This window comes from Ambystoma mexicanum, chromosome 3p (assembly GCF_040938575.1).
Source record: "Ambystoma mexicanum isolate Mex_15411 chromosome 3p, UKY_AmexF1_1, whole genome shotgun sequence".
Taxonomy (NCBI): Eukaryota; Metazoa; Chordata; class Amphibia; order Caudata; family Ambystomatidae; genus Ambystoma; species Ambystoma mexicanum.
Genome location: NC_090925.1, coordinates 1,040,668,745 through 1,040,693,845, shown reverse-complemented (window position 1 = coordinate 1,040,693,845; position 25,101 = coordinate 1,040,668,745). Strand labels below are relative to the sequence as shown.

General features: G+C 44.4%; 1 protein-coding gene across 1 annotated transcript in view; it reads left to right on the top strand.

The window, feature by feature from the left end:
• The window catches only part of KIAA1755 (KIAA1755 ortholog), a 435,570-nt gene that overhangs the window by 300,251 nt on the left and 110,218 nt on the right, over nucleotides 1-25,101 (top strand). The window contains exons 14-18 of the mRNA XM_069652397.1: nucleotides 15,965-16,989; nucleotides 18,652-18,901; nucleotides 19,094-19,183; nucleotides 20,600-20,824; nucleotides 22,867-23,037. Of these exons, the coding sequence (XP_069508498.1) occupies nucleotides 15,965-16,989; nucleotides 18,652-18,901; nucleotides 19,094-19,183; nucleotides 20,600-20,824; nucleotides 22,867-23,037 (1,761 nt within the window). The remainder of the gene's footprint in view (nucleotides 1-15,964; nucleotides 16,990-18,651; nucleotides 18,902-19,093; nucleotides 19,184-20,599; nucleotides 20,825-22,866; nucleotides 23,038-25,101) is intronic.

Sequence of the window (25,101 nt, the reverse complement as noted above, 5' to 3'; positions counted from 1 at the left end):
TCCACATGCCAAGGTGAAAAGCCTGGGTTCTCCAACAATGCCAGCAATGTAAATGTGCAGGGTGCATGATGACAAGGCACGCGGCGGAAAGAGGATCAGGCAGACAGTCTACGATTCAAAGCTCAGGTGGTGCGTGTTTTCGTCTACACGCAAATGTGTGACCACACACGCTAGGATAGGCAATGCAGACTTGTTAACGTTAACATTCATTGGGCAGATACTGTCCACCTGTGCATAGCACTGAGAATGGGCCTCTGTGCCCGAACCCTTTCTTTACCTCTCTTCTGTATGCATCTGGATGTTAGGTGCTTTTTCTCTTAGGACCTCGTTTGAGTGTGTGTCATTGAGCCTGAGGTCCTACATTTCTGAGGGAGTCCGACTTTGTCCAGGTGTGGACTGACCTATAGGGAACTCTGAAGATTTCCCGGTAGGCCTCTGCACCCTGGGCCTCTTTTGTGTGGTATTTCTAATTTTCCCCATAGGAAAAGGTTTGGGCCTGCTGAAAACGTGTAATATGGGGCCACTTCGAAAATTATTTCCAAATCCTCTTTTGGTTCCCAGTCCAGCCCTGACTTTGTACGTCTACAAGACTACAGACCTTAGGGTAGGTAAGCTAGTAGCCTAAAGGGCTTCGGGGGGCTACATGTGGGTTTTCACTTTCCTATGTTTAACCCAGTGTCCTTTTAAGAGAGACCTTTCATGTCTATGGGCCTCATTACATGGTAGGTGGTAACCATGGCGCTATTAGCGCCATGGTTGCCGCCGGTATTTTACTGTGTCCGCCTTGGTGGATGGCGGAATTACTGCCCTACTCCAAAGTGAGCGGGGACGGTAATTCCCCATTCACCAAGGCACTTCCCCATTCCCATTTTTGCCCCCATAGGGCATAATGCGAATGGGGAAGGCGCTAATTACGGTACCGCAAATTGCGGTACCGTAATTAGCTCCAAGGTCCCTTTGCGGCGCCCTACTTTAACGGCTGGTAAAACCAGCCGTTAAGGTCGGGTCCCGCAAAGGGAACTCGTAGTAAGGGTTTACCGGTACCAGTGCCCTTACCGCCTAACGTGTAATGAGGCCCTATGTCTGTAGTGCGGTCCATTATAACTTCCTGGTGTAGCCTCGATTACACTTTACAGTTCTGCCGGATTCCCTCCTAGCATTTGCATATGCCTTATGCCTTATTGCAATTAACAGTAAGTGGTTCGCGGGGGCCTCCTCCTCTTCACCCACCGTTCATCTGGAAAGTTCCAGCTCCTCATGGAAAGTACTGCAGATGTTGTCTGCGATGCGCCATATGCATTTTAAAGCTAAGTCCCCACCACAGTACCTAGAATCTGATTGGTTAGTTTGTGAAAGAAATGGATGACCATTACAAAATGCACATAGCTGTCTGCTCTGACGGATGCTGCTTGTTATGCATTGTGTGAAACGGGTAGTCTCTCAAGCACTTTTTCTAGACTAACCGCACATTTCATTCCCATAATGCACAGCAGTCTGCCTTCCTGTTTCAAATGATGTAAAAAGCTGCCATCATGTATTTATGGCCACAGGAGAGTATGCAGACATCTCAAGTTTTCCAATTGACACATTCTGGGTTTGATCTGGGGCACACATTATAGAGCTGCCCGGGGAACTAGTCTTGGGAGGATAGCTCAGGGGCATCGCGCTCGTCCTGGAAACAAGCTGACACAGAGCACCACAAGTTCGATCCCCGAGTCGGCGCTTAGAAACCTCTGGGTATTGAGCGTGTGATAAATAACCCATTACAATTGCAAATAAGTCACCAAACGTCCAGCATTGGCCAAGCACACTCTTGTGGCCCCTCATACCCAACGCTACGTTATGTGCTCGCAATTCTCCAAACCTCCCTTGGAAGCACAACACATTGGGACAAATCCGCCTCCTCCCTTTTGCAGAGCTATGCAAGTGTATAGTGCAGCACACCTAACGGAACTGACCTGCACCCATGCTATCGGACAACATGTATCCCTGCTGTATCCCTCCCTCTGTTTGTAGCATCAGTTTCCTGTTTTCCCATACGCCTCCATTCTCCTCACTCATTTTATTTCATTCAGCACACTAAGGTCTGGCTGCCCTTGGTGAGGACACGGTACATCACTGCACGGACAAGCATAGGCATGTTGAAACTACTATAGTGGTGATTTGGCGCAGTTTGAAAGCATAGTAACATAATGTAATATAACATCCACCTGTGGCTCCTTTCATTGCTCTGTCCCTTTCGGGTCTTCATTTTCAACTGGAAATCAAGACTACAAGTAGCAGACAGCAAAGAAACAAACTTCACCGCATTAAGCACTCACACCCGGCATCAAGCATGGCTAGTTCTCTAGTGCAGATATCTGGGCACTGTGGGGCGACTGTTGTTATATCTCAGATTAAATCAAATCAAGTAAATCAATCAAATATTCTCTGTACCTTGATGTGCAGAGACCACAGAGAGCGCAACATGTGCAATGCAGGGACGTCATTTAGGGGTCGCAACTACGACCCCTGAGGTCTCACCTGCTCCCCCTGTGGTCTCCCTTGCTACCCCTAAAAAAAAACTACAAAAAAAACTTTTTTTAATGCAAGCTCCTGGGCTGTGGCCAGCTCCATGTGGCTCTTTGCTTCTGGAGTGGCTGGCTTTCTTGTTCAGGCCTCTTAAAAAAAAAAAAACAGGGGTTACACAAGTCTAACACTTTCACCAGTGACCCTCAATAAGAAAGAATAGGAATACCAGATAAAGTGTCTTTCTGCAATTCTGCTAGACTCATTAAAGGTTTATTTCAGGCACACTTCAGGGTGTGAGTCACTGATTTAGTCTGTTCTTAACCACCTCAACTCAGCCTTTCATCCTTCTGAGGTCGATAAATGAGTACCAACACAGGTTGGGTGATACTATATGTATATTTTTTCTATATAAAGCGATTAAACGTAAGTGCTATATAATAACACATCATTATCATTTGGCCATGGACGTCTGCTTGCATTCACAGTAATTTGGTAACATGAGCCTATACACACTGATCTTAACGATTCATATGGAGTTATCCATTCTTGTATGAAATGTATGTGACTATATAGTGATATCTGAACCATATTTTTCGTAGTGTACTTAGGAACAATGTTATGTGATGCCGCTTCCTGTTTTGTCAAGGGCTGAAAGGTCATTTTCCATCGCTTGCTGCGATATCACTTTGGGGTGAGGTCAAATGGCATCACTTCCTGTGATGTCATAAGAGGTTAAGGGTCATGTGATGTCACTTCTGCTACCCCTGGTATTTTGGTGAAATGACGTCCCTGGTGCAATGCCACACGTGAGCAGTCCATCCAGCCCCAGTTTCATTTTCTCCATGCATTCTGGTACATGTAGTCCTGGACTTGTAGTGCAATAACTATGAACTGCAGCTACAAGCGAGCAAAGAAACAAGCAATGCAGGGACATGGTGTGAGGGAATATCTAACTCTGCTACACACCAGTATACAGAGAAAGTAGGTAGAGGCGGGAAAGTAACTTAATATCGGTGCATCTTTGTTTATTTTGATCAATAGGATTTTGCATTTGATGAATTGTTTTTCCAAGTGTATGCGAAAGCAAAACTGCAAACCTCAGACTGCATACTGCTGTTGACTGGTTCCATCCCTTCGCTGTAGTTTTATCAGGCGGTATACAAGGACAGTGTTGAGATACGTGACTAATCCTTGCATGCAGGCACACATCACTCAGCAAGACTGCTACATGTAGTTCTGCATTCAGAATGGGAAACATTAAACCTCACTATTGCGCAAGAGCAAAACCTCGGGAACAGCACAGCATCCCATTTTTGGAACTGGATAACTGGGAAGCTATGATTCCTCATGTTTTCCGGCTATTGGTTGAATTGAAGGAGGTATGCTAGATGACAAAAGGGAGCTGTCGTTTTTCAACATTGCTAGGCTGCTTTTATGTGGTTAAACAATCCAAGTAATGAATAGTGTTTCTGGCTAGGAAATGCCACTGATAGTAGTGTATAGTCTAGTGGACAGGGATCTGCACGTGATCGTTTCCTCATGTGGGATGGATTTAGTAGATGGCAGCTTGTGATAAGTACGACTTTTGCAGATACATAATAGTGGAATTCGTGAAAGTTATAAAAAGGCCCCGTGTGTCTATTGTCTCTGCATATCATTATTTGGTACTATGACTACTTTATTATTATTATTATTATTATTATTATTATTATTATTATTATTATATTAAAAACCTTTTGTTTTTAACTCAGAAGGGTTTTCACCCTATCAAGATTGGATCATGTAATTTAGAGATCACACACAAATCTTTTCAGTAGGCCCCCTACTTACACAGCTATGTTGCCATCATGTTGCCGGATGGAGCCAAGCACACGGGCAAACTCGATTTCTGTCCATTTTAACCCAGCCGTTGTGCTATCCGGCGTAGACCCTCTTGGTGCCCCACAAACTGCCTTTATCGCTACCGCCGATGAACTCGCCCCTGAAAGATTGCGTAAGGAACCTGTTGGGTGCTCCGACGCCTGGTTTACTGCCCAGTTGAGAGGTCTCAAAGGTCAATATAAGCAGGCAGAGCATCAGTGGAGGCAAACCTATTCTGATCTAGATAGAGCATCCCGTAAAACTAGTCGTCTGACCTATCACAAAGCTATTAAAGAAGCAAAAGTTTGTTTTTTTTCTATCCGCATTCTGTCAGCTAGAAACCAGTCCAAAGAGATGTTTGTGGTTACCCGGGAACTCTTTACCCTAACAATAACCATCCCAGCATCCCAAGTCTTATGCAACGCTCTGTAATTTCTTTATCGAGAAAATAAACATTCGTAGCAACATCTCTGGAGCTGTTTCTGACGCTCTAGGTCTCCCTCTTTTCTCAGAAATTAATTCTAGTAAGGTAGAGGTGCAATTTTTGGTCTTCCACACAACAACTGAAGACCATTTGTTAAAGATCATCACACAATTTAGGTCCTTTTCCCCCTAGATCCCATACCTCTGAAAAAAGCTTAAGGAGGTTGGAGCTGATATTGAAATTAAATTAAATGATATTTTATTTATATCGCGCTCGTACACAAGTGTTTCAGAACGCGACCAGGCAGAAAGGGAGGGGAACAAAGAAAAAACAGAAAACAGCGATCTTACTAGGCCCAGTGACATTTAAGAAAGCGCAAGTGCAAGGGAAATGAAAATGGGGGAGAAGTGCAGAGGGGTGGGGGGAGTGGAAAGTGCGAAGCAGAGGAGAGGAAACATGAATATTAAATAGAATACATAATAAATAAGGGCTTTAAACCATGGTAGTGCAGCCAGCAAGTGGCAGGTGAAAGTTAGTCAGAAAGGTATATCTGATAAGTGCAGAAGAAAAGTGGGAGGGGGACTGTATGGGTACAGATACAGAACTCTAGTGCAGATGGTGGCCTGGAGGCAGTGCAGGAGGGTGGCAGGATGAGTAGATACCTGGGCCCGTGTTGGTTGCTGTCGGTACTCTTGTTCAGAGGAGAATAGCCTGGTATTTCGGTACTGGACTGCCCCAGGGCAGGACAAAGACTGATATTTTATGGACATTTCCCCTCTGTGAAAGATAGTGAGCTAAAGAATCTGTGTAAGACTCTCGAAACCGGGACATATTGGCAGGCAGAGGGACTTCCAGGACCCCCCTTGTTTTTGCATAGTTGTGACAACACTGACAGTTGCACTGAACCACTCACTAGCTACAGGAGTTATTCTTCAGATCTGAAGTGTGCCATTGTTTCCCCCATTTTGAAAAAACAACATTGGTCCCGGAAGCCCCAGCCAAATTTAGACCTATTACCCTTCTCATAGCCTTAATGAAGGTATTGGAAGTGATTGGTATGCCCCAGCTCTGTGACTTTCTCAAAGATTCTAAACTCATTTGACACATTTGAGTCAGGCATTTTGACCTGGAATTGGCATGAAATCTGTACTAGTCTCCATCATACACGACTTCATGATGATGGTCTACCAGGGATGAGTATGCCTGCTTATCCTGTTAGATGTTTCCGCAGCATTCAACACAATTGACCATTTTATTTTGTATCGCTGCCTCAAGTAAATTGCCTTTGGAGGATCTGCTCTTAGAGGGTTTCAATCATTCCTTACCAATCGGACGCAAATATCCTCTCTCCCTCCATTTCTTTTGGCTCCCTCTCCTCTTACTTGTGGGGTTCCCCAGAGCTCAACAATTTCCCCTCTGCTTTTCAATGTTTGTTTTTCCACTTGTCAGATTAATTCATTCTCACGAGTGTATTTTTTTTATGCCTACACTGACGATACGGAGCTGGTATTCAGAATTGATTGTGAAAATGGGGCTGTAGCTTCTCCGCTTAGGAATTGCCTCACTGATGTGGGTAACTGGATGATTGCCAACTGGCTGAAACTCAGTGCTAAGAAGACCAAGGTCATGGTTTTCGGCTGCTCTCAAGATACCCAGTCTTTGTGGACCCCTGAATTCTGGCTCATCTTTCTTAGACGGCTTCCCACCCCGGGTCCCGTTGGTAAACAATCTTGGCATTAAGATTACCTCTTTCCTTTTCAGCATTACCGCAAGCTAGTGCCAGGTGTGGGTCAGGCCACATCAAGTCAAGAGTCCTGCGTAAGGTGATCCACTTCATCCCAAGCCACTTGCGTAGTACTGTGGTATCTGTAACCATCTCAGAGACACTGGATTATTGCAATTCTACACTACTTGCCCAGCCTAAATTCTTCATCCAGCGCTTATGGGTACTGCAGAATACTGCTGCACGCTTGGGTGTGGGCTTGTCCAAATTTGCCCATGTGTCCTCAGTACTACAGGACCTACACTGGCTCCCAGTGGGAGCGCGGATCTCTTTCAAGTCACTGTGTATGGTCTCCCCGGCCTATTATGGCACGGGGCAGTCGATCTACCGAACACATTTGTTAACTATGTTCCCTCACGACAGATGCTTTTTGCTAATCAGCTATTGCTATCTTTACCACATGACGCCCGGGCCACTTTGGGATGCAGGACCTTCTCGGTGGCCGCTCCCGAATTGTGGAATTCTTTACCATATTCTCTATGGGCCATTCCGGAACATCTTGCCTTCAGGAAGGCATTGAAGATGTTTCTCTTTCGATAGGTTTATGTTAACCTTTATCTTTTCAGGTTCTGTTTTTCAGTGTCTCTTACCCCCGGGTCTATACTGCGCATTATACATTCCAAATTCATTCATCATTATCTTGCATGTTTAAGTATATCTTATTGAATGTATCTGAACACACCACACCGATCAGTCACTAAATTAGATGTGGAAGTATGTTTTTAGACTTAGTTTGTCAACTGATCAAATAGTTGCTCATGGTAAATCAGTGGAATACTCTGGGAACAAAAGATGCATTTTTAATTTACATACATACATTTCTTATATATTGTCTGCTTCAATTACCATGTAGTTTGGTGCTTTGCAAGTCAGCTGATCACAAAATACTAGTTTAGCTTTTGAAAAATATGTTAGCGATAAGTTAGCAAAAAGCAATATATTTTGCTGTAAAATGAAAGATTAGATGGAAGGAGATGTAATTTACTGCCTGAATTTGACACTGTAGAACCTGCAAGCTAAAACCTCAACATCTCTTCCTGACCAAAGTATTTGATTCCTGGCAAATCACTTGACATCACAGCGTCTTATTTTACACGGTATATAATAATATTGACAACCTTAATAGTGCATGTTACAGAATGAAATGTCTCTTACCTTGACCATGGCAGCATCAATTCTGAACCATACTTCTCTCACATAGATTAAGTGAAATACATTATTCTAAGATGTTTGTTATGTGGCTGTAGAGGGGTGAGTGGGGCATTGGGGAATGCACCGAGAATTGTTTGTAGGAAGCATAAAGAGAGGTGACTATGACTGAGGTACATCCTGCAAAAGAATGACCTTTATCTGCTCCAGAGTCACTCCTTATATATGGCAACAATGTCTTCATGATAAGTATGACCAACATGAAGGGAATGTCTCGGGAGTAGGTAAACGGAAGTCTCCTTTATTGGAATCCAGAGACTGTAAGCAATGTACAGTGCCTGTTTCCACCTGACACTAAGAACCATCATAGCCTTGAATTCAGCAATGTTGCCACTTGGAATCATGGAAACTAAGAATGGTGGAACACAGGTGCAGGCTGTGGAGTGGCACAGCAAGCCCAGTGATATATACAAGGTAACATCAAACTGAGATAATTGTATATGACTGTTCAATATTTATATGTAAAGTCTTTCAATGACCATAGAGCTTTGATTGGTCTATTGGAGCCAGCCCAATGCAGCCTTTGGCCAGCAGCCACGTTTCCCCTGTACCCAGTGAGTGGGTTGTTCTGAGTGACCTGGCAGGGCAGCTCATCACTTTGGCAGATTTTGAGGACCCTCAGCCTTGGGAGAGATTGAGCCTGGCCCCTATTTTGAATATGGGCTCTCTTCTAAATCTGGGCTCCATATTTCGCAACCTTATGTACCATTTCTCCCCTTCTTACAACACAACCACAATGTTCCTTACAGCACAGATCTTTATCGGGCCCATAAAACTTTACTTTTGAAATGTGGGTCTTATTTGTGGGTTATGCAAAGGACTAGATCATCACTTTTCATTGCTCTTCCTTGCTTTTCTGGCTTTGGTGAATCCAATATTTGTAAATCCCTTGTGCCTCACTGATGGCATCCATAATGAGGCATCAGTGAACATTGGGTCCTCCCGACATCATCCCGCCAGCCAGGGTTACAGGAGTGCACCTAAGGGTATAACGCAAAATGTGGGGGGCCCATGTGAGCCCTGCTGAGGGGCACCTCCCTATAGACCTTGAAGAAGTGCTGGCCATGCAAGATTCCAGAGCCAACTTGGACTACCAACCGTGCATAATGCGCATAATGATCATGTGATCAAGAATGTTTTTTTATTAAACCTTACATATTTCACCTAGCATAGAAAGAAGGGGTTGCCACCTTGCACCCAAATGAACCACTTACCACTGTGCACGGTGAGTAAAATTATGTTCATGCCCATGGCAGAGCAATCTTTTGGAGTAAGGGGGAGCGGGCAACTCCTGAGCTAATATTAGCATTTTAAACAATTCATGGTCAGTGGCTGCAGAGAGTGGCAATAATATTGTCCACAAATTCCTATGAGTGACTGACAGTGATATGGGGGAGTTGGGAGGATTCACCCCCATGAACATTTTTAAAATATTGTTTTGACATGGTGCATTTTACAGAAAAAATTTTGAAACGATGAAAAGGAACACATATTGCGCCTCATTACAACCCAGGCGTTAAGGGGTTAACGGTGCTGTAAAAGGTGTCGGCGCCGTTAAACCCTTAATGCCTGATTACGAGGTCCCTTTGCGGGTTGCACTTTAACGCCTGCTTTTAGCAGGCGTTAAAAAACCAACCTGCAAAGGGACCTAGGAGCTAATTACGGCACCATAATTTACGGTGCCGTAATTAGCGCCTTCCCCATTCCCATTGAGCCCTATGGGGCAAAAATGGGAATGGGGAAGGGCCATGGCGGCATGGGGAATTACCTCCCCGCCAACCTCGGAATGGGGTGGTAATTCCCCATTCCGCCATGGCGGAGTCGGTAAGTTACCGGCCTGGACCATGGTGCTATTAGCACCATGGTCCAACACCTGGGTCGTAATGAGGCCCATTGCATGCTGTTCTTGGAGAAGACACATGCACATTCCAGTAGATGTCATATCATCAACAGTACACAGGAGTGTTTTACCTTTTCATATTGTGTGTGTCCATAAAGTATGCCTGCATTGTCATTATAAGTCACTTTCATGCAGCCATGTCCACAATATATGACAGTACGGTCACTGAAAACCACTTTCATGGAGCTGTGTCACCAATCCATGCCAGTATAGTCATTGTAAATCACTTTCATGTAGATATATCCACAATATATGTCAGATTGGTCCTTGTAAATCACTTTCATGAAGCTGCAGCCACAATCTATACCAATATGGTCACTGTAGCTCATTTCTATGAAATATCGACTGCAATCTATGCCATTATGGTCAGTGCAAATTGCTTTCATGAAACTGCAGCTTCAATCTATGCCAGTAATAGTCACTGTAAATGAATTTCATAAAGCTGCAGCCACAATAAATACCAGTAACAGTCATTGTAAATCACTTTTGTAATGAAGAGCCACAATTTATCCCAGTATATTCACTGTAAATCACTTCCATGCATCTGTGGCCACAATAGATGTCATTATGGTCAATGTATACCACTTTCATTAAGCTTTTCCCTCAGTCTTTGGTAGTATGGTCATTGCAAATCAGGTTCATGAAGCTGGTCCTACTATCTTTGCCTTTATGGTCACTATAAATCACTTACATGAAGCTGTGGCCACAATGTCTGTCAGTATGGTCACTGGAAATCACTTTCATTGTGCCTCATTACGACCCTGGTGCTAAGTGTTTAACGGCGCCGTAAAAGGCTGTGATGCCATTAAACACTTAGCGCCTTACTACGAGGTCCCTTTGCGGGACCCGACCTTAACGGCTGGTCTACACCAGCCGTTAAAGTAGGGACCCGCAAAGGGACCTTGGTGCTAAGTACAGTACCGCAATTTGCGGTACCGTACTTAGCGCCTTCACCATTCCCATAGAACCCTATGGGGCGAAAATGGGAATGGGGAACGGCCATGGTTCAATGGGGAATTACTGCCCCGCCAACCTTGGAATGTGGTGGTAATTCCCCATTGAACCATGGCGGACCCGTTACAACACCGGCACCAACCATGGTGCTAATAGCGCCATGGTTTAGCGCCGGTGTTGTAATGAGGGCCATGGAGTTGCATCCACAATATATGCCAGTAATGGTCGATGTAAGTCACTTTTATGAAACCCCAGCCACTCTCTACACTGGTAGCGGTCGCTGTAAATCTCATTCATGAAGCTGCAGCCACAATCTGAACCAGTATGGTGGTGAATGTATATCACTTTCATGGAGCAGTAGCCACAATCTATACCAGTGTGGTCACTGTAAATCACTTTCATGAAGTTAGGACCACAATTTATACCAGAATTCCCAAAACAGCACTTTAATACCTTTGAACAAAACATTGCCACTATAAATATGATGTGCCCCAGCAAACATGTTCTTCCACATACACAGATGTCTCACAAACAGATCTCTCTCTGTCTCTCTCTCTCTCTCTCTCTCTTGCTCTCTATCTCTCTGTATGTCACTCTCTCACTCACACACACGTAACTTATAAGCTTGCACTCTCAAATTGCAATAAATGTAAACATGCATGCATATATTGTCTTTTTATGTTTTACGAATCTTTCGTTTTACTTACGTTCAAGTTTACACGTTGCTGCATCAGAGGTCTGGAGTCTGTGTGGTACTGCTTTCAACATCATTGTGGGTTTTGAAGTGTTTCAATTCTTCTTCTTAAGTGAATTCACTCTTTCTTTCTCTCAGTCACTAAATCATGCCCAAAGTCTCTTAGAAATACGCCCAAAATAAGTGAAACCAACACAAACACTCCACAGGTCTGCAAGGAGTCATCTGGCTACTGATGTAACAGGGTCCAATCATATCCCATTGTAACTGGCCAGCATCATGGGGCAGCAATGTTCAAACATATGGGTGGATCATTCCACCAAGCTGTTTGCCTGGGCATGACACAGTGCAAGTCATGTGTGTGTTATGCTGCACTCTCCTGGAATGACTTCCTGACCTATGAGGTGAATTGCACACCCTCTATCATTAATACATGTAGCTGCGGGCTGCCCTTCCCACCTTCATATTGATTGGCCAGAGACAATGGAACCCGGTGAGCAGGATATTGTACTAATTAATGTAGGTTTACTGACAAGCTTGGAGGCAGTATGTGTACAGATAACAGCACACTAATGTGCATCAGGGAATGGACGCTTAGTGGTTGGCCAAGAAGGAACCTACTGGATCAGTGCCTCGAAGCCCTTCTCCTTTGTAGCACTATTCTTAGTGTGTATAGGTAGGGGGATGCACTGTGAGGGATGTGGAACCAACTCCATGATTCCAAGCAACATCACTAAAGAAGGTGTGGCTAGGGAAAGGAGAGTCCCTGCAGTTCTTGATGGCCAGGCTGCGTATACTAGATGCAGCCTGGCGTTAATTGCAGTGTGGAGGTCGCCCAGGGACTTTCTCAACCCGGGTCATGTCTGTCAGCATCGGCCCAGGGAGTATGAGTAGTTGTGGGCCCACCTTGGCAGGAGGCTGGCTCTTTCAGTAGTCATGTGCCGCTCCCCTCCCTCTTACATGGAACAGTGCATATGGAATTCACAGCCTGGAAGGCGGCGGTGAAGGTTGGGTGCTCCCCGCTCATGAAGTGCCGGTGACTGAGCCATGGCCCACGGCGGTAAGAAGTGCCATGGGGAGGGGACGGTGGCATTAGCACTCCCCACCCTATCAAGGGAGTCCCACCCTTGAAGCCTGGTCAGCGGCAGTGAGTTTAGCACTGCAGGGGCGGTGAGCAGAGCACCGGCTTCACTCTCCATCATGAGGGTCAGGAACAATTGACAGCGGTACCCCACTTGTGCCTTCTGCAACAATACGTTTTGTTTTGAATGACCCCCCCACGCAGCGTCACACTTCGGGTGACCCTTCATTTTCTTTCTAGCCCCTTCCTTTCTTTTTTTTTCACCCTACAGGGGGGGGGAGATCAGTCTTGAAATTAGCAGTTCCCCCGCTGCTCTGGGGTTTAGACTTGCCTTCTTTGCTTTCTCCATTGGCATTTTCGCACCCCCCCACCCCCCCAGTAACAGGAGAGTTCGGGTGTGTCTGCAATGCACCATTTTCCTGTGTAGCCCACCTTTCTGTACGTGCAGACTTCTCTTCTCCTGGTTTCTCTCCCTTGTGTCATGGTGGCAGTGAGGATATATCACCTCTAATGTCTCCTTTTCTGGGCTTTCCTTGTCCTTCTTATAGTTCCAAGAGAAGCTCTGTCTCTTCTCCTTGTCTCCCCCTTAGTGAATCCCCAGCCAGATTTAAATGACCAATTCGGGTGGGAGAATTAGGGAATTTACTGCCTTCTGCTCTGAGCGAGGATTGAAAAGTCAGCAAGAGGTGTGTGCCATCTTGAATATGTCTTGTTTGCAGAGCGCAAGAATGCATGGCTCAGTGTCTTCTCTCTCTTTCCGGGCATGCTGTGACAAGTGGATTATGGGAGCTGGTCCTCTGCTCTCCTCTCTTCTCATTAATGCTCCCCCTGTGAGTGGAAAGTGGTTCCCGGAGACTGTGGCTCTTTTCTCTTGAGAGTAGTGCATGCCCTCTACCCATGCTACTGACATATAGACAAAGAAGGTATACTCTATTCTTTTACATGTTTTACATTTATGACTGAAAAAACCTCTGAAAGGAGGTGAGGTGCCAGCTTGGGAATAGAACATAGAATCCTTTGATCCTTTAATTTCTTTTGGCCAAGATAGGATTTCATCATAGGCAGTAAGGCTAATTTAGATATTGCTATATCTAAGGCAGCATGCATGCACCCTGCTCCTGTGAGGAAGTATTCAAGTCGGCACTAGAGCATAACCTTTGTTGCCCCAAACTTGGTAGACAAGCATAGCACTTTTGTCATGGCCAATGTCCTATTTGATGCACTTTAAATTCAGGTGGGTGTACAGGTCTGATTCTAAGTATTTTTCGAATCAGACCTGCACTGGGTGTCCCTCTAGGTTCCAGATAATGTGCCATGTTAGCTTGCCCTTTGGGTGGTTAAGAGGCACCACACATTAGATGATGTCACAGTGGCTCAGGCAAAACCTTGTCTTGAAGTACTCTCTTTATAGGTATAATGTGGTTATTGCACTTTGTTGGTATTACATTGGAGGGAATAGTATTGCAACTTAGCCCACATGTTCCTGCAAGCATGAAATATGATTCTTTGTATTGACTTCTTGCTGAAGCTAAGTCTCTAATTTCTTTTTTTTAGCAGTTATGGTGGTCTCCATGTGTATGAATAGGCCCAGCAGGTCGGATGCCCATGTGGGTGCAGGGTCTTGTAGTCTCTCTTAATTATAGTTTTAAAGCGGTATTTTCTGGAGTGCACTTTATATTTTAATGATGGAAAAGGGGTGGGCTTATTTATTATGACATTACGTGCCGTAATTAATTAGTTATCAAGAGTATCATGGTGTTAAGTGAAGGTTTTATGCAAGACTGTTTAAGCCTTCATTCCATGTATGAAGTTAGTTTCATTCAGGAAGCCGGAAAAAAGAATTGCTGCCTGACCATTGATCAAGGTTTTTTGCCCCATAGCTGTCGATCGTATCACTGATTTTTGAATGGCCGCTCGATCATTTCTTTCTATTGCCCTGATCTGGGCGCATTTATCCCCTATAAGCTGATTTCAAGATGGAGGTTGATGTTGCGTCACAGGCGTCCCTCTTGCTCCTGGGCCTGAAGGTGTTTTGCTTCTTTCAGTTGGTCATTCAGTGTGATTGTTGTGAGTGCAGCATGCAGTGGGAAAATGGGCCTTCTGTGCTGCTTCCTCCGTGGTTAGCGTGACTCGGTTCTGTGCTCCATGAGCCCATACCTGTCCAAAACATTTCCTGTTCAAGGCCCACTTGCTCCTTCCAAGTGCCTACTTGCCTGCTTAAGAGCATTGAGCTGTTTTAGGGGAAGAGATTTACTCAGCAGTCACCATGCTTTTTTAGAAGGATGGGAGGCCAACTTGAAAACTGAAAATTGGAATAGAGCGCCTTCTCTCGGAGAGAAATGTACATGGTTATTTACAAAACTTCAGGACATCGGATAGTGTATATTTAAGTCACTTCATCATGTTTTTTCTTCATTCTATTCCTTGGTGGAAGGGAGGGAGGTTATGAGGGAAGCAAGGACTCTACACAGTCAGCTCTGTTCACAAACCACTTTCCTCCCTATCTTCATTTGAAAACATTAACGTTGATAACATCAATCAATTCTATTTGTTGGAGTAAATGGCCAGATTCTACCATGTTTACATACCAGTTGGTACCTGAACTACATTTTACAATGGGCCCTTCTTTCTTCTCCACCATTGTTACTTAGATTTTACTCCGCATTGCAGCATGAACATGTAAAGGTCTCATGCCAAGCTTTTTCGATGATAAAGATTTTCTGCCACTTTTACTGCACCGCCAAATTTCGATAATAGAGTGGCAGAGATACCTCTAGCATATAGACTGAGATATCTTCTCTGCTTTGCTTCTGTACATGAACATTTACTGGGGAGATCATAACCGGCCTCTTTAATTCCCTCAAAATCCTCATGAGTCCTAAGGATTGCAAAAATGGCAATCTGCACTCGTCATCTGGGGGAACCTGTTAGACTGTGGATGGGGGTAATGGTAACCGAGTTTGTTCGTGTTTCTACAGAAATAAAGCCGGATTTCCCCCAAACATGAAGGGAGTCCCATGGTGTTGCAAATATACTATTGTCAGAGTGTTGTACCAGTGTGTTGTGTACATGAAACTATGTTGCATAACATAGGCTCAAAAGTGCAGCTATGATAGACCGGCAGACAGCCTGTTGTTAACGATTGCTGGAATGAGTATACTAGATGGGTTTATGTGATTCCATCGAGAATATTTAATCGTGGGAGAATTTATCGGATTTCTTTTATATACGACATTTTACCCCAAATATATGCGGGGCAAGACCCTAAACACATGCATTTGATGAATTCTCCCATGATGGAACATCCAGTGATGGAATCTTCCTATCCCTTACTAGGCATCTGAAGCAGCAAGGCTGCCTTTCATCTCTGTGCAAAGAATGCTGGGAGAGTGTGGTCACCTGTCTCATAACATATCAATTTAGATTATCAACACATGAAGTAGGGACTAAACAATATTTGATCACTGTATTGATATTTTGATTACATACTCAAAGCCATACCTGCATAAATCAGCACGGTGTAATCCAATCTGTGCTTTGCTTTGTAGATCTCGTGGATGACTTTTGACTGCAGCCGATTCTTGGCCCAGCTAAAGCCTGATGAGAGTGGGCTTTCCAGTCCAGAGATGTTGCAGTGCCTAGAAAAATGCCTTGAGCGGTTTGAGGTGGAACTGTCACCCGAAAGGTTACAGGAGATGAAAAAACAAGCGTATGCTCTGAGCAGCTGCAAAGGGCTGGCATTGTGGAATGAGACCTGGCTCAAGTGCCAAGAGACCAAGCAATTGCTGGAAGACACAATGGAGAAATCTAGGAGCGCTCAACGGGTGAATGATCCGGGCTGTTTCACTGAAGAAAATCACTCTTTGGGTGATGCCAAATCGGGGTCCTTGGAAACTGAGGCATATTCACACTCCCGCACACTAGCCGTTCAACTAAATGAGGACTCATCAGAATACAGAGAGTCGAAGGAAGAGTGGAGACCCAGAGGCATGACGGGGGCAGAGTCCACCATCATAACATGCTGTAATTTCGGTCTCCGTTCCGATGCCAGGGAAAGCAGGGTCGCTCAGAAGAAGGTAACCAGAAATGGCAAAGGCAAACAGCAGAAACGTTTGAAAGATGGCGGCATCCTTGCCGTCCCGCAGGGATTTACTACCAGCGGTGAGGCAATATCAAAGACCATTCATGGAGATGATCGGGAAGCAGTGACACAAAATACCAACAATGAGGCTTTAGAAAATCTTCACATACCCCCTCAACACTGCCCACAGTCTCCTCCTTCCCCGTCTTGCTGCCCAAATAATAGAAGCCTCACGTGTCCGCCGTTGAGCAGGTCCTACAGTGATGACTCGTGCTCATTAACTGCCCCCCAGTTCCATTCTCCTAGAAAAGTAGTGCAGAATGCCCAGAACTTTCATCTCACCAGGCACGCTAGCTTCTCAACCGAAGATTCTTCTTCCCAATACTCCTTGGAAGACAATTCTTCCAGACATCCCTGGGCCCGGAGGATGACACTGGAAACGATGCCTCAGGAAAGCCAAGCCACAAGCCACCAAGACAATGCCAACTTTGCGTACGTTCAATTCTTTCATTCAGTTTTCTATCTGCCGTGGTTTGTCTTATGTTGGTTTGCATGAATCCGCTTCCTTTCGGAAAGCATTTTTCCTTGTCATCGTGCGAATGAATGATTAACCCCTTAAGTGCCAAGGACGAGTATGCTCGTCCTTTTTGGATAGACTTCAATAATACCCTGGCACTTTTAAACCTATTTTTAAAATGTTTATGATTACTTCTCACCAGGAGACTGAGGATGGCAAGAAAATGTTCCATTCTTTTTTTACCAAAAATATCTATCAATTTATTTTCATAGATCGCGATTGTTTAATGGCAATAAACGAATATAGGCTTGAAAAAAATCACGTTTGTACACATATACATAACAACTCATACTCCACTCAATCTACTCCATCAGACATACTCACTCATACGTACATAGCTACTCCACAGTACATTACAAATCTGCCTTGTGACATGCATGAACACATAACAAAAGTTCACAAGATTTGTCTACACCCACTGTGTATAACGGTGTGTCTATCTGTTCTTACAACAACTTCTGTTGTGATTTTTTTAAGCCTATATTGGTGTATTGCCACGAAACAATTGTGACCTATGAAAATAAATTGATAGATATTTTTGGTAAAAAAGAATTGAACATTTTCTTGCCATCCTCAGTCTCCCGGTCCATTTGTTTCATATACTCTTGATTACTTCTGAGAGCAGCAGAGAGCAGACACGATCCAGTGCTTGGGCAAAGAGTATATCCTGTCTTCTTAACCCCAAAAGTTATCAGAACCGCTTTAGAGGAGCCGAAGAGGGACGTGAATGTTTCAATTTAGTGTTGGCTTGAAAAGAAGAGGACACGCCAAGGAATAACTTTGCTGTTTGTCGACATCATTTTGTATCTTGGAAATGATGGAATATAGGAATCGTCGAAAAACACAAATTCACGGCGTGCTATCGAATGGCATCTGGCAAGAGGCAAGAGTAGGCCAATCCATTCAATAGACTAGGGGTTGTGTTAGTCCGTGCTTACGGTCTACTACAAGCATCACGTCACTGGTGTTTTAATTAGTACATTTATCTTTCGTGAAATCTACATACGCTTATAGAGCAGGTGGAGGCCGTGAACTTGCTAGGTGGCAAGCTCTTCACATGCGCAATATTTCTCACCTAGCCCGATCCAATTTTTGCTCACCAGTCGCGTGTGGCGAGTTTGCATTTTGTGGACTGGTTGACATTAGCAGCTATTGGGGTGCATGAAACAGTGCTGAACCCTGTAAAGGGGAGTTGTGAAGAGGGATGCTGGAATGGGTGGCTTTAGATAGCATTTCTTAAGGGCTGGGAAAAGTTGCTCCTGGAAGACGAAGTTCTTGAGTTCTTTTCTGAATTGCATAAGGATCACAGGGAGTCTGATGTTGTTGGTTATGAGGTTCCGCCGCCTGCCGGCGTGGAACGTGAATGCTAGTTTTCTGGTTCTTGCAATATTGTATTTTTGCTGCTCTTGTCTGGCCAGATCCTCCATTCTAGTGATTTGCTGAGCATCACAGATGGTGACTTTGCCAATATAAATTATTATTAAAATTAGTATTTATATTTGTGTTGCTAACTCTTGCTTTTCATTATTTCTGGCTCCTCCCACCCTTCCTTCGCACTGTATCACCTTTTTTTGCAGTAAACTCCGGCGGATACTGGAGGAGCTCCTCACCACCGAGAGGGACTATGTCGGCTCCCTGGGCTACGTCGTTGCCCACTACATCCCTGAGATGGAGAGAGCAGATCTGCCCCAGGGCCTGCGTGGCCAGCTCCCTGCCATCTTTGGAAACCTAGAAAGGCTCTACGAGTTCCACAGCCAACTCTTCTTGCAGGAGCTGAACGCATGCTGGCGGGACCCTCTGCGAGTGGGGCGCTGCTTTCTCCGCCACGTGAGTCACTGCCCTGATGGCTGCATGCATTTAATGTAGACTCTAATTAGGGTGTTAGTTTATCAAGAATTGATTCAGGGTTTGATAGATGCACCCAGTAGGGTGTGGATAGATGGTGAGTAGCATAGTCTTCTAAATGCGTGCTCCACATACACAGCAATTGCAACTAGCCCGGCCTCTGCTCTTTTACAGAAAGAACGGTTCGGACTCTATGCTTTCTACAGCAAGAACAAACCTCAGTCGGACCTGCTGCTGGTGGAGCATGGTGCCGCCTTCTTCCAGGTATGTGAGCATGTTAAGGTCTGCTGATTCTGTCTCCAGCTTTCACCCTCACTGTGATGTCCAGTGAAAGGGCAAAAACTAAAACAATGACCACAGACCTCTGGAGAATATCTCAGGGGCAATGCGCTCGCCTTGGAAGCAAAACGACGCAGAGCAACACAAGTTCGATCTTCGGGTCTCCAATTAGAAACCTCTGGGTATTAAGCGCATTATAAATAACCAATTTTAATTATAAAAGTTACTGCATCCACCTACTACAGACTACATTTACACTCATTCATTTACTGCTTGGGGTATTACTCTATGCATACATATGGCATAGAGTAATTCCTTATGCATAAATATTGCGTGTACAAATACAGGACAATTCCAAGGACAATGGATTGAGGAGGGAAAAATAAAGCAGCAGCAACTAACCCAGCCTCAAAACATATTTTGCAGTAAGTCCTGTGTGTCATTAGGGATTAGAAGGAGCTACAGTAACATAACATGCAGCTGTTGACATTTTTGCAGATTGTGTAGATCTGTGTATAGTGCAAGTTGTGAGAAAACAGCCAGCATACATGTTAGCAGACATGGGGAATACCCCAAGACATGCAGTGTTACTGCATTCAAGCAGTAATTGACAATTCTTTTTATTGTGGTTAGTGGAAGTACATCAGAATTGACCAGAAGTTGTGCAACTGACAAAGCAACTACTTCCTGGGCTATTTTCTAAGATATTGGGACAATAGATCAGAAAAAGTATGAATGAGGATTAGGATCCTTAAAACCACAAATACCAGCTGGCATCAAGATGAAGGTAGCTGCCAAGTGGCCCCAGGTCAAGCGTTACACCTTAATTTGGTCAGGTTGCATATGATGCGTGCTGGGATCATAGGCGCATGTTTTTAAATGGTAACAATGAACTTCAAGTCCCAGCATGCAGCGTGTGAAAGCAAAACTGTCTGAAGGCATCACGCAGGACATGGGACCAGATAGAAACTATGGATGATCATGTGGCAAGATGTCACTACAATCACGTCCCTTGTTCTTCTTAATGTCTCCTTTGATCCGGTGTGAGAAACATTTTGCAGCAGGGCCTCATGTACATTCAGTCTCAGAGGGTGGGGCTCAGAAACTGGCTACTATGTCATGGTGTGCAAATATCTTTATTGAGTGTTTTTGGACAGACAGGACTTTCAAATGTGAATTGAGCGATATTAGGAATCGCCTTCAATCGTGTATTTGTTTTGGCAGAGTAATGGATTCAACGTTGCTCCCCATACAGATACATTTTCAAAATGAATTTAATTCCCGTTACCCTCCATTTCCATGACCACAATATTGCATTTTGCTTTAAATACCTTTTCCAGATCCAAACTCATTCTTTTCCTTGAATAATTAATTGCTGTTTGATCTTCCATCCATGATCAGCGCAAGCAGCTGGAGCTGGGAGACAAGATGGACTTATCCTCATACCTCCTAAAACCCATCCAAAGGATCAGCAAGTACAACCTGCTGCTGGAGGACATGCTGAGAGAGTGCTCCTTCAGCAGGGACAAGGCCCGGGCTGAGCTGCATGCCGCACAGGAAGTCGTCAGGTTCCAGCTGCGGCACGGCAATGACCTTCTTGCCATGGAGGATATCCAGGATTGTGATGTAAGTCTCAGGCTATTAAGCAATGATCTTGGCAAAATAGAACATGTTTTATGTACTATAGCTATGATATCAAATCACCAATACTGGTTTTTAGCTGCCAAGTATTGAGACACAATAGGCAGAGTTGTTTGTGGCACAAGGGAGTATCTCTCCATAGGAAAGATGGTGAACAAGGGGATGTATACTAATTGACCTTGGGAGAATTGACATCTGGAGAATTGACCTAATTTAAAAGGTCAATTAGGACATATATGTGGGGGAAACCCCCCCGCAACCCTCACCCAATCCAAAAAACCCTGCAACTCCCTATCCAATCCCCTTTTATTATTTATAATCCAAAACCAACCCAATACATATATAAAATAACTAAAATAATTTAAAGTTCAATTGTGCAGAAGGTTAATTAGGACCACTATAATTAGGTCGCTTAGGACAAAAGGTCAATTGTAAAAGGTCAGTTTGGGTAAACCCGAACAAGGAGTGAGTCCACCAGCGTGTGTGGAAGAGTAATACGAAATCAAGCATTAAGAAAGCCCGGTCTAAAGCACAAAGGGGATTAAGTTGGTATAATGAAGAAAAATGTTGAAGAGGGATTTCAGTTGTGCAAAAGGTCTAAGTGTGGGAGGGCAACATATTCTCCATCATCCCAAACTATGCTTCCATAGCCTATTGACAGTCAGACACATCAAGAGAGATGCTAAGATCTTGGGAGAACTTGTTAAGCTGGGGAACAAGAAGGAAGCAAATGATGGACAATATCCAGAACCACGAATCTAATGGATATATATTAGCAAGTGAGGATCTAGGAGACCCATGATGCCTGGGAATCATGCTTCTTCACCTTTAAAGGAGATCTGAAGGAAATCCTAGTAGATATTAAAGAAGGTGGCTGAAGACATTGAAGACGTCAGCACTGTCAAGAGATCTCAGGTTTGATCTCCTATTGCACTCAGAGCACAGACACTCAGTGCTACATTTATGTTTTGGGAGGTGTTTCTGGGTCTGTTTTTGGTCCACAACTGGAGAAAACTAATTTTGTACTGCTTTGGCATAGAACTGTAGTGTACTTTTAAGGAGAGTAAACATAACCATCTGAAAGACAGACACTATTATGGGTGAGGTATTCTTATTGCAAAATATTGAGTTTGATCCATCAAAAGAACTGTCGGCAAAGGGAGCAGGTCCATGTGCCTGTGACTGGAACGAATGACTGATCTCATAAGGATTCTGACTACCAATCCTGGGAGTGTTCTTCCGTCAAATCAATATTAACACATGGATTCCCCCTTTAGATCTCCTGTCCGCCAATCAATGCAGTCTATAATCCCTTGTATAGACCTTATTCCAAACATTCTAATTTGAGCAGCAGCCTAACATCGTTTGCTTTTCTTTTTAGTTGCAACACTCTTTCTCTGGTAGCCTAATAGACCTCAGAAGTTGCCATAACACTTCCCCAACGTATAACCATCAGCTCTGCCTCAGGCAATAACTTGGCTGTGGGTCATTGTCTCACAGCCATGACCTCTCCCTCAGTCTGTAAGGCTTAAATGTATTAGTGCGGGAAGAGAATCACAGGGATTTAAGCTGCGATGCGCTGCTAAGTAAAGTATTCAAGGTTGGCAGGATATGCCCATCAGTTTCATACCTATGTCTTGTAGAGCACTTGCTTGCATCTACTCTACGTTGCGTTCCTGATCATTGGCAGACTTGTCCAGGGGCATAGGGTTGCATGGCTCCTTGTTTTGGTGTATTGAAGACGAGTCTGGAGAATATATGTTGTGAGGAACAGAAACTCTTCTTCTTTCTAAGTGCATCGATTGATGATGTTGCATCATGCCTAGCGCTGTCCTTAAAGGGCACTGGATTTCACACCAGCGTCTTCAATGCACTGAACTAATATGGCACACCGGCAGGGTAGTATTTAGTGACAGAAACCATAGGAACTCTCAAGAAACCTGTACGGTTAATGTCAGATATGTGAGTGTTGCTTCTGAGAGCAGGTGTGCTGACCGACCATTGTTCTTCATTGCGTTTGTTTCCAGGTGAACTTGAAGGAGCAGGGGCAGCTCATGCGCCAGGGCGAGTTCCTGGTGTCCTACCGGAAGAAGAAGTGCTTCCGTCGCATCTTCCTGTTTCAGGACCTCATTCTCTTCAGCAAGACAAAGAAGTCCGTCCATGGGAACGAAACCTATATTTACAAGCAGTCCTTCAAGGTGCGTACCAGAAAGAAAGAAAAAAGGTACAAATAAGGAGTGTGTGTGTGTGTGTGTTTGACAAGTAGACTGAGAAAATATCTGATGGAAAATAAGGGCCTCAGAATATTCTTGGGTGTAATGGGAAATGCTTTGGGGAAGGTTATTAGATTTTAAGGATGGATAATGGGCTGAGCAAAGAAATGACCATCCATGAAGTCAAAATTTACAAAAGGAGAAATTGAACTATGTTCCCCTCACCCTGCCTCCCCAATACCCACTGCATACTTGGGTCCTATCTTTCCTTCACTCCACCCCTGTACTATGTTTTACAACTGTACTATTAACAGTGAAAGAATCAGTGAAATAAATGAGCATCAGTACTTTCAGTCACTGCCCCCCATTGCATGCAGCTTTAAGTACGCCCAGGACTATAGCCACCCCACACCCATTACCTGCACACATACCTGTGCCTGCAGCAATTTCACGTTCATTGCACTAAATTTGCAGAAGAAAAAAACTGATCACCATGGTGCATGGCTATGGAGCGGCTCGGAAAGGGGTGTAATCTTCCAAGTAGGTTATTCAAATAACTCTGAAACAGCGCCTGAAAGATAGCTCAGCAAGATGTGACAACAGAACGTTCACAGCAGAGCCAGGTTCGAATCCCCAGTAGGGAACCAGCAAAAATAATGGCGCCCATCCCTGGCATCCAGGAATGGTGCTCAGGTTGACAAAAAGTAAGGGAATGATAGTGGATTTTCCCAAAAAAGTAGAGGATTGGTGTGACCTTTAGTTCCCTCTTGCATGCTCCAGAGTATTGGTGGATATAAGTGACAGATATACCAAGCCCTTAATCACGTTTTTACTTCATCCTCCTTGCTTTGAAGGAGGGCCTTTTGGCTCTTCGCATCAAAGGCAGGTTTAATGGGCCAGATTCTAGCTAAGCATCCCCTCACTTTTGCCACAAAAAGGATTATTTCAATTCACAAAGCTCATCTGAATGAGCGCATCTTGGATGCGCCCATTCAGGTGCCCTCTTTTCCACCCTTTGCAGAATTGCGCAAATAAGGGGGCGTTTCTGGGCATTTTAAAGTACTTCCTGGATTCACATACGGGATGCACTTTAAAATGCCCAGAAATACGGGGCGTCCCCATGCGCCTTTTAAAACAGGCACAGGTGGAGGCGCGAAACGGGGTCATTTCTGACACTGTCATGATTTTCTTTTGAATTGTGACAGCCTCGAGTTAAACCACAGGTGTCACACTACCATTTCCAAAGGCAAATGCTTTTTTTAGTCATTTCTGCGAGACAGGCCCGTCTCGGTGAAACGTGTACCCAGCAACCACCGAGCTGCTGCCGCGGGGAAGCCTGAAAATACGCGCTCCCGACACTAATGTATGCAAACGGGCTGGGCAGAGCATCACTGCACTATTGTCCAGCCCAACCAGAATTCCTTTGTGAATAAGTTGATCTGAGCATTTCTAACAATACCATAAATTAAATGAGCAAATTCTCTGCACTCCTCTGATTTGCACTGTTATTTGAGAATCTGGCCCTAATTGTTTTTTGTAGTTGTTTTGAAAGCATTTCGCCGGTCTAGTCTGTCCTCCAATTTGTGAACTGCCTTTGTCTCCCGTAACAGGGATTAACAAAGCACGAGGGTATGTGCAATCTGGAGATATATTTGCAGTATAAAAAAAGGGTGCAACGTAAATGGATGCATTTTCATTTACTTTCAATCAGCGCGTCTTCTTATTTACCCCAGTCCCTCCCCCGTAGATGTATATGCATGGAAATGCAACCCACTCGCATCCCCACCTCGTGTATATATGGCGTGTTCTGTTTATTAAACTACCTCCCCTATAACATCACCAAGTCTCGGGAGGATAGCTTTGGGGCAACGTGCTCGCCTTGGAAGCAAGATGACACAGAGCAACACAGGTTGGATCCCCGGGTCCGCGCTTAGAAACCTCTGGGTATTAAGCACGTTATAAATATCCTATCATTCAAAAGCCCCCAATCCATAGACCTTCTCACCTCCTACCCGTCCCACGAATGCCATCTCCAAACTACATAGATGA